This window comes from Ranitomeya imitator, chromosome 9 (assembly GCF_032444005.1).
Source record: "Ranitomeya imitator isolate aRanImi1 chromosome 9, aRanImi1.pri, whole genome shotgun sequence".
Lineage (NCBI taxonomy): Eukaryota > Metazoa > Chordata > Amphibia > Anura > Dendrobatidae > Ranitomeya > Ranitomeya imitator.
The window spans coordinates 113,409,863-113,423,922 of record NC_091290.1 but is presented as its reverse complement, the minus strand read 5'-3'; the positions used below and the strand labels follow the sequence as shown (position 1 = coordinate 113,423,922).

Below are 14,060 nucleotides of genomic sequence, written 5' to 3'. Positions count from 1 at the left end.
GGGTCCGACCACTGGGATCTTCACAGATTACAAGAATGGAGGCTCCGACGGATGAAGCGGTGGTCGATCATGCGCACTGACGCTCTATTCATTCTTATGGGAGTGCCAAACACCAGCCGGGCACAGCGGTCGGACCCCCAGCATTCAGGAAATGAAATTAATTGTATTTATTATACGATGTAAAACCTTCTTCTACACTCGGATAAATAAAAGTTATTACGGTATTATAAGATACTAGATGGTGACCCGATTCTAACGTATCGGGTATTCTAGAATATGTAGGTAGTATACAGCACAGGCTACGTACTACCGACGTAGTATATAACAGAGCTATGTAGTATGTAACACAGCGTACGTACTATATAGCAGAGCTACGTAGTATATAACACAGCCACGTAGTATATAACATAGCCACGTAGTGTATTGCACAGCTACTTAGTGTATTGCACAGGCACGTAGTATAGTGGTCAGCCACGTAGTATATAGCAGAGCCACGTAGTATATAACATAGCCACGTCGTATATCGTAGTATATTGCACTGCCACGTAGTATATAACAGAGCCACGTAGTATATTGCACAGTCGACGTAGTGTATAACAGAACCGACACAGCCACATAGTATATTGCACAGCTATGTAGTATATAGCACAGAGCACGTAGTATATTGCACAGCCACGTAGTATATTGCACAGCCACGTAGTATATTGCACAGCCACGTAGTGTATTGCACAGCCACGTAGTATATAGCACAGAGCACGTAGTATATTGCACAGTCAAGTTGTATATTGGACAGTCACGTTGTATATTGGCCAGCTACATCGTATATAGCACAGAGATGTAGTATATAACAGAGCCCACGCAGAATGTAACACAGCCCACGTAGTATATAGCAATGTGGGCACTATATGCGTGGTTAAAAAAGACTTAAAATAAAAATAAACATATACTCACCTTCCGCGAGCCCCTTGTAGTCCTGTCGCCTGAGTGCGGTGCACGCGACAGCTTCCAGTCCCAGGGTTGGTGTGAGCGCAGGACCTGTGATGACGTCGCGGTCACATGAACGTGATGTCATGGAAGGTCCTTCTTGCAGTGCATCCTTGGCACCGGAACCTGCCGCTTGCACTGCCGAGGACAGCAGGCGACTTCGGAGGGTGAGAATAACCTTTTTTTTATTATTATTACTATTAGTAACATTAGATCGTTTTACTATTGATGCTGGATATGCTGCATCAATAGTAAAAAGTTGGTCACACAGGGTTAATAGCTGCGGTAATGGAGTGCGTTACACCGCGGTCCGTTAACTCTGGCATTAACCCTGTGTGAGCGCTCACCGCTGACTGCAGGGCAGTAAAGCAGCGGCCATTTCGCTGCCAGACTATGGCCGTCGCTGATTGGTCGTGGCAATGATCATGGGCGTTTTGCCACAACCAATCAGCGACTTGGATTTCCATGACAGACAGAGGCCGCGACCAATGAATATCCGTGACAGACAGACAGGCGGAAGTGACCCTTAGACAATTACCGTATATAGTAGATAAAATAAATGTAGAAGTATTCTTTTTTAAGTTAATTACAATTACAATCCCCATCCCTCTGGTGGTCTCCAGCAGGAGTAGAAGTGATGATATCCCGTGCTTCTGTCACTGACTGAATGGTTGAGACGTCACTAATTCCAGCACAATTGGAGATCACTGGAGATCAGGGAATTATGATGGTAGGTTCTTTAGGCAGGGGTCACTTGGCGACTTTTGTCATGACACATTTCATATGGCCAAAGGTTGCAACATAATGAAAACGAATGTAGTCATTTTGCAAAGCTCAAGCTCCCTGGGACTTAGATTTCTTGTTCCTTTGCGTAATTCAGTTGCAGAAACCGATCAAAATACAAACACATTTATGGTCGGTATGTTGCAGTGTAGCATCAACACACTGCGCCTTTAGCCAACCAACACCAGTAGCAAAATAGCTTTATATCCCCAGCCGTGGGAATAAAGAAAAAGAAAATGTCATTATAAATACATTCCTAGATGCCATTAATTGGCAAATTGCATTTGTTTAGTATAGGGAGGTAATTGCCTAGGTAGATGATTACTAGTACTATAATGATCGGACCGGTGCTGTGAGCATGTGCAGCGGGAAGTTCGGCTGCTGTGACCCGGACATACCTGATACCACGTACAAGCCATGTCCGGGTCAATGATGGGACCGGTGCCTGTGAGCATGTGCAGCGGGAAGATCACCCGGACATACCCTATACCACGTACAAGCCACGTGGGTCACAGCAGCAGAGCTTCCCGCTGCACTTGCTCACAGCACCGGTCCTATCATTCTAGTACTGGTGATTGCCTAGGTTGACTATGACTAGTACTATAATGATGGGACCGGTGCCTGTGAGCATGTGCAGCAGGAAGATCACCCGGACATACCCTATACCACGTACAAGCCACGTGGGTCACAGCAGCAGAGCTTCCCGCTGCACATGCTCACAGCACCGGTCCTATCATTCTAGTACTGGTGATTGCCTAGGTTGACTATGACTAGTACTATAATGATGGGACCGGTGCCTGTGAGCATGTGCAGCGGGAAGCTCTGCTGCTGTGACCCACGTGGCTTGTACGTGGTATAGGGTATGTCCGGGTGATCTTCCTGCTGCACATGCTCACAGGCACCGGTCCCATCATTATAGTACTAGTCATAGTCAACCTAGGCAATCACCAGTGCTAGAATGATAGGACCGGTGCCTGTGAGCATGTGCAGCGGGAAGCTCTGCTGCTGTGACCCACGTGGCTTGTACGTGGTATAGGGTATGTCTGGGTGATCTTCCCGCTGCACATGCTCACAGGCACTGGTCCCATCATTATAGTACTAGTCATAGTCAACCTAGGCAATCACCAGTACTAGAATGATAGGACCGGTGCTGTGAGCATGTGCAGCGGGAAGCTCTGCTGCTGTGACCCACGTGGCTTGTACGTGGTATAGGGTATGTCCGGGTGATCTTCCCGCTGCACATGCTCACAGGCACTGGTCCCATCATTATAGTACTAGTCATAGTCTACCTAGGCAATCACCAGTACTAGAATGATAGGACCGGTGCTGTGAGCAAGTGCAGCGGGAAGCTCTGCTGCTGTGACCCACGTGGCTCGTACGTGGTATAGGGTATGTCCGGGTGATCTTCCCGCTGCACATGCTCACAGGCACTGGTCCCATCATTATAGTACTAGTCATAGTCTACCTAGGCAATCACCAGTACTAGAATGATAGGACCGGTGCTGTGAGCATGTGCAGCGGGAAGCTCTGCTGCTGTGACCCACGTGGCTTGTACGTGGTATAGGGTATGTCTGGGTGATCTTCCCGCTGCACATGCTCACAGGCACTGGTCCCGTCACTATAGTACTCCAGTTATGACTAAACAAGTGTAATTTCCTATTTAAAGTCATCATTTATTTATAGTGACCCTTTCTATTGGCAGAGACCCCCTTTACAGACAGACTGCTCACACCCCAACAACACATTGCCGCTCAGTGTTGCCGAGAAACTGATTTATATTTATTGTAAACAATAAATTCTGAATTATACAAAGAGATTTTAGTGAAACATGACATGGTCTTTAAATGTTCCTCCTCATACCAAGCATTATTGAGCTCGTCTATGAGTTTATGCAGCATGTAAAGCTTTAATTGCAGTTTTGTAGCACCCGTAATTGTGTTTTGGCAACCCTGCGGTTGTAAGGCTCCGGTGAAGGGCAGGGCGCTCACATGGCCTAGATCCTCCGGTCACAGGAGCTGCTAACAATGCTCACGCTCTGACATGTCGCTGCATACTAATGGTTGGCAAGGGGCATAGATTGTGAGCTCCTTGTGTATATTACATTTAGCATCATACATACATACATTGCTATCTGACCTGCGTCACTACACCTATACATGGGTGTTATTACCTTCTGTAATAGCCAGTATATTAGCATGTTGTAGGTGGGTGACTTCTATGGGGTGAATAATATATGTAGACTCGCCCTATTTTCGTCCTGTTAATTCAAAGTGTGCCCTCAAAATTGTGTGTTATGTTCTTACGTTACAATGTCTTTAGGATATGTTCACAAAATTTGGAAATGCAGCGGATTTACCATCTGGATTTTGCAGACATAAAATACACTGAGTATTAAAAGACTAGATTTATAGGAATAAGTGGCTTGTGCCTGACAGGTCGCTTTAGGGCTTAGTCTGCACTGCCTAGTACAAGTGATAAGCAGGTACATCTATGTCAGACTGCTCTGTCTGCAAAGTGCGGTTGTACAGATTTTATTTCTTCCTTTGTAGCCTTTAACTATATAGTGGCTTCCCCTTGTGAGGGCAGAATTATTTCTCCCATGATGTGAGTATGTGGCGTCCTGGTCGTCACAGTGGTATTGCTTTCCTCCAGGGAAGAGTGATGCTATGTTTGGAGGCAAGGAAGGATAACTGCATCCATGTACCACAAACAAGCAACACTTCACTCTCCAGACCACCAGGGGGAGCTTCTGCTTCTATTTACTAGGTCACTCTCCATATATATATATATATAACTGGTAGTCTGTAGGGAAAGTTAGTCAGTTCCAGACAGAAGTTAGTTGCTGGCTGAGCTCAGCTCAGTTAGTTCCAGACATCCGTCTGAGGAGGACAGAGGGTCCACGGAGCTGTGCATGCCCACAGAGCTGCAGCTCCCAGAAAGAGACATTATAAGGCCGAATTGTTTGCAGCGAGTGTGCAAGAGAGGAAGCACAGGAGAGTTTACCAGTATGGGACCAGCCCCGAGCAGGCTGCCTCCTTCTGAGGCGCAGAACGCTGGTAGCCGGAACACCGAGGGAGTAAAGACCTCTACGCCTTACATCAAAGACCAGCAGGACAGCTAATTGCAGGTTACCTGTCCGCACCTACACCCAGGAGGCACGGTGATACCTATAGAGCCGGGTGATCTAAGAGATCCTTTAAACAGGCTCAAGTCATCAGTCATACGGGTTTTGTCCTATCCGGGGGACAGAGAGAGAGATAACATCTGTGAGGACCTTATGTGAAGCCATAGACAGTAAGGGACTACAGCGCAAAGGAAGGCTTTTATTCTCCACCTGGACAAGGGAACTCTGGACTTGCCTTCAAACCAGCCGGACCCTGCCTGCCCTGTGATCTGGTGCTCTGGACTGTGGATGCTGAAGTCTTCAGTAAAGATAAAGCGACTGCAACCTTGTGTCCTCGTTCTTCACTGCACCATTCACCATCTACATATTGGGAAGCCCTGGGATATACTTCACCTGTGGGAAGGTATACCATCTAGCTGCCATAACATCACCCCAGCGGACCCCTTAAAGCAGCGTCGGTCACCCTAACCAAATACCACAGGTGGCGTCATGAACATAAACCTTATCCCTTTAAAGACCTCTCCCCTTTTATATGGGCGCCCTGGGCCACAGACCGGGTCGCAGCCACCGTGACATCCCCCTGTGAACCGCAGGACCTGGTACCGAGTACCTCCCTGCCCTAGCGGGGTGACTCAAGTACATATACGTTGACTGTGCCTGTGGTGTGAGAGGCGCACAGGTGGTTTGCCGCGGTTTTCTCTTGTTGAATACTTTAGTTCTGTATTTGGGTTAGGTTGTATCGGCTCACTTCACTTGGGCTTGCACTGACTTCAGCCATTTGTTCAGAAGCAGTATGTCCGTTGTTGGTTTCCTATTCGGTTTACTTTTGAAAGATTTTGTTGTGATTTTCCAGGAAATATAAAGTTATTGCTAATAGTAGCTCTGCTTTGGGGCTTTTAGGATTTTGTATTATTTACACTTGTTAGTATCTGACGACGATTCCTTCCACCACTCTCTTTTTGCGTTTGGTGTGTTTTTTTCTTCAGGAATATAGACAAATGCTCAGTGACCAAAACACTAGTGTTTTCCTCTTGGCTTCTCACCATGCCACAGGTCATATAGTTTTTTTTCTGCTGATCTTATAAATCAGTTGCCCTCATTGCGTCTTCACTTCAGCTCAATATTTTTCAGTAGTAGGCCAGAATCCGACATCATTCATCTGATCATTTCAGGTAAGGTTCTGTTCTTACTTTTCAGCTGCTCCGTTTTGCTCTTGTGTGTATGGGAGTGACTTTTGATGCTTATTTTATGTTCTTAGTCTTCTATTTGGTGTCCTGTCATTTCACCTCCTTTATAAATTTCAAATATGAGGGATATTTGTGGAAATGTGTTGCTGGTCTTTATTGCATAGTCTTTTAGTTTATCTAAAACTTGTTTTGTTTTTCATTCTGTACATGACTGTGTGTGTTGAAAAGCCTTCCATAAAGATCAGTGTATACCAGTTTCCTCCAGGTGTAGGCGGTTTAATTAAGCCACACACATGACTGTGTATTAGGTCAAGCAGTTGTGAAGCCCTGGTCTGACTCTGTTAGGTAGTGGTGCCTTGGTAGCCTTGAACTTAGAAGTCAGGAGTCACATTTTTCAGTATTTAGGCAAGTGGATACCGTAAGATTTATCAAGATACATTTTTTTTCACTTCTTTAATTCTTTTGGATGTTTGTGACTCAGGCGTCCATTCCATGTGTGGATGCCGTCATTTTGTCCATGTATGCTGTGTAGTACCTGTTCCTTAGCTATATGAAGATAATTTACTGTAAATGTTTGACATTAGGGATCACCCTCTTTCCTTTTAGGATGGCACACATCACCTTAGAAATCCGTGAGTGCTTCCGCTGTCATGCTCTTTATAGATAGCAGTCCTTCTAGACTGGGAACATACAACACTTCTTTTACTGGCTAAATGTATGCCTATTTTTCTGGGGCATATGAGGTCTCCATGTCCAGTACCTTCTACGTTTATTCTGTGTCTTACCTAGGTTGTCAGGGGCCCATAACCAATAACAGTTTTCAACAGACTTATTTGGCACAAAGACATTGTGAGAGAATGATTGATCTTTGTCGGGCATGAAACAATCATTATCTGTATCTTTATAATACAGCCTTTATGAAAGAACTGAAATGGACCACTACTTAGATGTCACACAATATTGCTATTTGCACTAGTTTTGTACTTGAAAAGAAACTTGTAAGTTTAGACGTCCATGTATCATTGTCTTCGTATGGACTGTGAGTTGCCGCTTATCTCCTGACCCGAGCCCAACCAGCGTATAGGTATATAGGAGCCAGGAGACCCGCAAACAGTCCGGTCTATACTAAAGCATGATACATGGATTTCTGATATCCGGTCTATCCATTTTTCATGTACATGTTCGATCAGTGATTTTCATGAATAGAATACGTAACCATTATTATTCTCTGTAGCTCTTCACGTGTCCATGTATTTTTGCAGACCATGTATCTGCAAAAAAAAAAAAAAATCACGGAGACCTGATCGGACTCATGGATCAAAATTCCCCATACTTATGGATCTGCAAAAATCATGGACAGCACATGGATGGCATCAGCGCTATCCATGAATAACATTGAAATGTTTTGTAGTTTATATAGTTTTTTGTGCATAAAAAATTACTGATGAAATTGCCTAAAAACGAATGAAAATCTGAAGAAAAGCACTGTTGAAAATCAAGTCATTTTTTCCCGACATGAATAATCCCTGACAGCGGAGCACGTCTTTATGGTGAGGACGCCGTCTACAGCGTACAATGGCTGTGGGGTCACAGTAAATGTTTTGAGCAATTGCTGAATGTTTCTAAAAGCTACTCTTGCGAAAGCTGACATTTGTTGGATTATCCTGACACCATCTTTTCTTTTTTCTTTTTTTCTCCCCAGAATCCCACTAAACATCTCGTCTTCATAATCGCAGTATTCGTGGCCTTGGTGATATTCTGCGCTCTCTACGTTTTGGTTTACACAGAATCATTTGGACGAAAGTGGCTGCAAGTGTTTTCCCTGGTGATCTACGCCTGCCTCCTGTCTATCGGATATGTATTAATTTATGATCCAAGCAATGTCCAAACATGGGACCAGGTAATGCCGATGTATTCACTGCGGATCCTTCCTGGATCACTATGAAAATAGAAGTTAGATTTTCTAGCTAATCATTGAGATTTCCAGATCATTAAAGGGGTGCTATAGTTTTTGGAGATTTTTTTTTTTTTGATCAAAGGACCGTTTGAAAAATTCAGCTCTTCGTATAGTGTCCTGCTGATGAGATCTAATCCCTCAGCCATGCCTCCGCAATAATGAATGTCCTGTATGAGAGGCTATACATTAATGGAGCTTCCCAGTCTTCATCATACCACTAAATTTGTTAAAAATGATGTAATAGGTGTGGATTCCTCCGCAGAGAACCACCCGCCGCTTATATCTCCTGTCCCCCACATGGTAGCAAGACCGTAACCAGGAGGAGTAGAAGAGTGTAAGGTCACACATTTGTCCTGCTGAGGATTCCTATGTCTTGGCACTATGGATGCCAAACCTTGAGTATCAGCGCTGTGCCCAACTCTTTTCCAGCGCCCTAGATGTATAATGTTGCGGCAGGGTGCCCGCACAACCGGCCTCTTGATTTGCCTCCTGCTCTCCGAAGACTTCCCGCCAAAAGAGAACCTAGGTACATCATGGTCGCCCTGTTTTGGCAATCATTGGGGGTCCCAATGGCGGAATCCAGATCTTGTGATAATCTATGGAGACTGAAATAACACTTTAACTCATAATGCTCTAATAAGGGTTGTCAGTAGCGCGCTATGGTCGTACTATACTTACCAGCATGGGAAGTGAAATAGTATGCTAATATAATAAGAATTTATTTATTATTTTACCATTAAATTAGCTTTTTTTTTCCTGTTTCTTGGAAGTAACCTGTTTATATAATGCAATATTGATGTAGTTTTAAAGGAAATGCCAGAAGTGGGAGAGGAGAAAATGCGACTCGGGTGCACTGTGATGTCTCTGTACCGCTCTGCTCGAAAACAAAGAGGAGTTGTCAGCAAGGAGGGAGATGAAGCGCTCAGGTGTCCGGTCCGAGCGCGAGGACGGTGCAGCTGCATCCACATATACAAAGGGACCTAGTGTGCAAGAAGCAGAATGGCAGATAACCTTTACTCACAAAGCTCCCTGCAGAGAATACCTTAAAATCTACTCGTAAAGGAATGTATACCGTCAAAAGCAAGTTATTGTGACTCCTGCATCTGAAGGGGGGATTGGCGAGTAGCAGATTTGCATCAGGTTTCAACATTTACAAATCCTATCCGGATGATTTCCGTGTGGAGCAAAGATCATGTTGTGTTTTATCTGCGAGTATTCTCTGCAGAAATGCAGCGGATTGTGAAAATGGGGTATGAAAGGATCACCCGAATGCAGGGCCGACTACACGGGGTTTGTTTGTAGTCTGTAACCAAAGGAACGCAAAAGTCTAAATATAAACACAATTAGCACACAAGTTTTCCTCTGCCACCAGCATATGCCCCCCCCACTAAACGTGGTCGCCACACAATGGGGCTGCACCGTGCCTTTGTTTTCTCAAAAATTGTCATTCCGCTTCAATAGGAATCACAGTGATCTGATCCAGATATTGCACGGTATCAGGCCATGATCCCAAAAACGCTGAATTATATTCCGCTGGTGTCTGCACCAAAATATATGATGGCATTATTGCTCTCATTATTGCTTTTTTTTTTTTTTGCAGTCTCCCATTTTTTTATGCATTCAGGGGCACATTTGTTGCAGCATGTTTTACAGACTGTAGGAAAAAAAAGTGCACCAAAAATACAGGGTTCGCTGGTGTCTTTAAACCCACCGTCTGCATGAGTTTTCATGAAATCACGTCCACTTTGCTTGAACTGTTAAATGCAGCAGATTCACCACAGCTAGTATCTAAGGGTCCCTTTACCTTAGTCGATGCGCGGCAATTGACAATCATGGTCAGAACCTTGTTTACACAGGCAGACTGCGCTTCTTGCGTGCGCTGAACAGTCTGTAATTATTTAAGATGCATAGGCTGTCATAGTTCTCGACAGCACATTAGTGTTTACACAGGATGACGGGCTTCTGAGAACAATGATTTTGAAGCAAGCTTAAGAATTACTGTATTTTACCAGAGGTAAGAAGATGTGGCTAACTTTCGCAATCTGTATGCGGTCTATAACAATGGAAGGTCTGTAACATGCGGCCCATAGATGGAAGGTCTGTAGCATGCGGCCCATAGATGGAAGGTCTGTAACATGCGGCCCATAGATTGAAGGTCTGTAACATGCGGCCCATAGATGGAAGGTCTGTAACATGCGGCCCATAGATTGAAGGTCTGTAACATGCGGCCCATAGATGGAAGGTCTGTTACATGCGGCCCATAGATTGAAGGTCTGTAACATGCGGCCCATAGATGGAAGGTCTGTTACATGCGGCCCATAGATTGAAGGTCTGTAACATGCGGCCCATAGATGGAAGGTCTGTAACATGCGGCCCATAGATGGAAGGTCTGTAACATGCGGCCCATAGATTGAAGGTCTGTAACATGCGGCCCATAGATGGAAGGTCTGTAACATGCAGCCCATAGATTGAAGGTCTGTAACATGCGGCCCATAGATTGAAGGTCTGTAACATGCGGCCCATAGATGGAAGGTCTGTAACATGCGGCCCATAGATTGAAGGTCTGTAACATGCGGCCCATAGATTGAAGGTCTGTAACATGCGGCCCATAGATTGAAGGTCTGTAACATGCGGCCCATAGATGGAAGGTCTGTAACATGCGGCCCATAGATGGAAGGTCTGTTACATGCGGCCCATAGATTGAAGGTCTGTTACATGCGGCCCATAGATTGAAGGTCTGTAACATGCGGCCCATAGATTGAAGGTCTTTAACATGCGGCCCATAGATGGAAGGTCTGTAACATGCGGCCCATAGATGGAAGGTCTGTTACATGCAGCCCATAGATGGAAGGTCTGTAACATGCGGCCCATAGATGGAAGGTCTGTAACATGCGGCCCATAGATGGAAGGTCTGTTACATGCAGCCCATAGATTGAAGGTCTGTAACATGCGGCCCATAGATTGAAGGTCTGTAACATGCGGCCCATAGATTGAAGGTCTGTAACATGCGGCCCATAGATGGAAGGTCTGTAACATGCGGCCCATAGATTGAAGGTCTGTAACATGCGGCCCATAGATGGAAGGTCTGTTACATGCGGCCCATAGATGGAAGGTCTGTAACATGCTGCCCATGGATGGAAGGTCTGTAGCATGCGGCCCATGGATGGAAGGTCTGTAACATGCGGCCCATAGATTGAAGGTCTGTAACATGCGGCCCATAGATGGAAGGTCTGTAACATGCGGCCCATAGATGGAAGGTCTGTAGCATGCGGCCCATGGATGGAAGGTCTGTTACATGCGGCCCATGGATGGAAGGTCTGTAGCATGCTGCCCATGGATGGAAGGTCTGTAGCATGCGGCCCATGGATGGAAGGTCTGTAGCATGCGGCCCATGGATGGAAGGTCTGTAGCATGCGGCCCATGGATGGAAGGTCTGTAGCATGTGGCCCATGGATGGAAGGTCTGTAACATGCGGCCCATAGATGGAAGGTCTGTAACATGCGGCCCATAGATGGAAGGTCTGTAGCATGCGGCCCATAGATGGAAGGTCTGTAACATGCGGCCCATAGATGGAAGGTCTGTAGCATGCGGCCCATAGATGGAAGGTCTGTAGCATGCGGCCCATAGATGGAAGGTCTGTAGCATGCGGCCCATGGATGGAAGGTCTGTAGCATGCGGCCCATGGATGGAAGCTCTGTAGCATGCGGCCCATAGATGGAAGGTCTGTAGCATGCGGCCCATAGATGGAAGGTCTGTAGGATGCGGCCCATAGATGGAAGGTCTGTAGCATGTGGCCCATAGATGGAAGGTCTGTAGGATGCGGCCCATAGATGGAAGGTCTGTAGCATGCAGCCCATGGATGGAAGCTCTGTAGCATGCGGCCCATAGATTGGGCAGCTTCACTTCTGATCCTGCCATGTTATGTGGTTCGGAAAGCTTATGTCGCAGGTCTGATATGCTAGTGCTCGTGGCCCGGCCTAGCTTCCCTTCTGTGCAAATGGTGCAGAAGAGGGAACAAGCTTAAAAATACCCAAACTTCTGCTTACTGATATGACCAATACATGTCAGCCTGGACCAATTCCAATACCCAGTCTAGCAAAAAAAACAAATGGAGCATTGGCCTCACGTATGTGCAGCGCAGATTATTTACACATACCTGATTTATAGTAAAGGGGAAATCAATCGGCTGCATTGTGATCAGGGGAATTGGACGCTTTCTTTCTAAATGGATTTTTGGCTGGCCAGATCAGACCTTTGTTCAGTTTCAGACAGGCTCCGCACTGGATTGTATCCCTTGCCAGAAAGTCTTGTTCCCCGCAGACTCGATAAATATTTAATAGGTATCAGAATAACAAGCTGCTGGCATCATTCCCTGTCCTGGGGAACTTGGGGAATAATCAGTGGGCACTTGTTCACATTGGAACAAAATGGACGAATTCCAAATCCACAAAGTCTTTAACAATATGATTATAAGTCACATTTATAGAGCAAACTGCTTATTGGATAATGACCAAGACCTAGCCGGCCACCTTTAGGGACGTTTCTGTTTTCTCTTTTAAATGTATGTGTCTGGACTAAAATTAATTTTTGTAATTGATTTTCATTAAAAAATGTTGCCGTTTATAACCTCCGTGTTCTGTCTATTGCTGGCTGCAGAATGAGCTAACTGAGAATCTGTCAGTCAGCTTGATGGTCCGTCAAGGAGTTTAATACTCTTTTATTGGTCTCTTTTTCAGAGCTCAGCTGATTTATGACCACAGACCAGTTGAGTGTGCAGGAAACAAAAAGCCTGTAAATGCCAAACATCAATACGTATTTAATGATGACCAACAGCAAATATGATTTTTATCACCAAATATATGCATTTAAATATAAAATAATCCTTAAAGAGATTTCAGAATTGTTATTTCACTTTGCTGGTGCTGTAAAATGCTGGGTTTCCACCTCCCCCAAAGGCGCAGCATGTGTATGACCTTAGTGGAATGGGTAAGGGGTTGGAAATGTTCTTTTATAATTTTGAGGCTTTATTATTATAATTATTTATACAAATAATATTATCTATATATATAATTGTCTAAGGGTTTTTCCGTCTGTCTGTCTGTCTGTCTCTGTCTGTCCTGGAAATCCCTGCTCTCTGATTGGTCGAGGCCGCCAGGCCTCGACCAATCAGAGACCGGCACAGCATCGACGTAGAAATCCCGCGTCTCTGCAACGGGCACATCGACGATGATGTCATAAAGGACGTAGACATCCTGCGTCTGTGATTGGTTGAGGCCGCCAGGCCTCGACCAATCAGCAACGGGCACAGCGACGATGATGTCATAATGGTTGCCATGGCGACGATGATGTCATAAAGGTTGCCTCAACCAATCAGCGACGGGCACAGTCTGCAGCAAATTCTGGAATCATCATTGTCCATATATTACAGGGACATGCATATTCTAGAATACCCGATGCGTTAGAATTGGGCCACAATCTAGTATATAATAAATATTAATATTTATTAATAAATATATTATAAATGTATCATTATAATATATTTTGTCCAGGAGGTGGAAGTAGCTGGGATATGTGCTGTGACCCCTTCGTTTTTTAGGATCAGTGGGTGTCTCAGAAGTAGGACCGCCGCTGGTTATAAAGCGATGGCATACATTAGTATGACGTGCCGTCACTTTATAAGATGGGAATAATCCTAGAAAGTTGATTTACTTTTATGGTGCAATAATTAAGCCCATCTAACAAAACCTGAGTTAAAATGAAGCTGAATTAATGCATATGAATGAATAATGAATGAATGAATTAAGCATCGTACGTGTCCTTTCAAACAAAAAAAAAACCATGCTCTTGATGTAGTAATCCACCACAACGAGTTAAAAATGCTTTTGGTTGTGTATATTATATATAGAAAAAACTGTCCCTAACCATCTCTGTCTCTACTGCCAGAGGATTGCACCTGACAACAGGCAGTGGGCAGCAAGTTACACAAGAGACACCGAATAGGCCGCACTTTGGAGCTTTGTTTTTT

The 14,060-nt window shown here is 44.9% G+C and overlaps 1 protein-coding gene across 1 annotated transcript in view; it reads left to right on the top strand.

Moving 5' to 3' along the window:
* The window catches only part of ADCY7 (adenylate cyclase 7), an 88,614-nt gene that overhangs the window by 30,626 nt on the left and 43,928 nt on the right, over nucleotides 1-14,060 (top strand). The window contains exon 3 of the mRNA XM_069738491.1: nucleotides 7,781-7,978. Coding sequence (XP_069594592.1) covers nucleotides 7,781-7,978 — 198 coding nt within the window. The remainder of the gene's footprint in view (nucleotides 1-7,780; nucleotides 7,979-14,060) is intronic.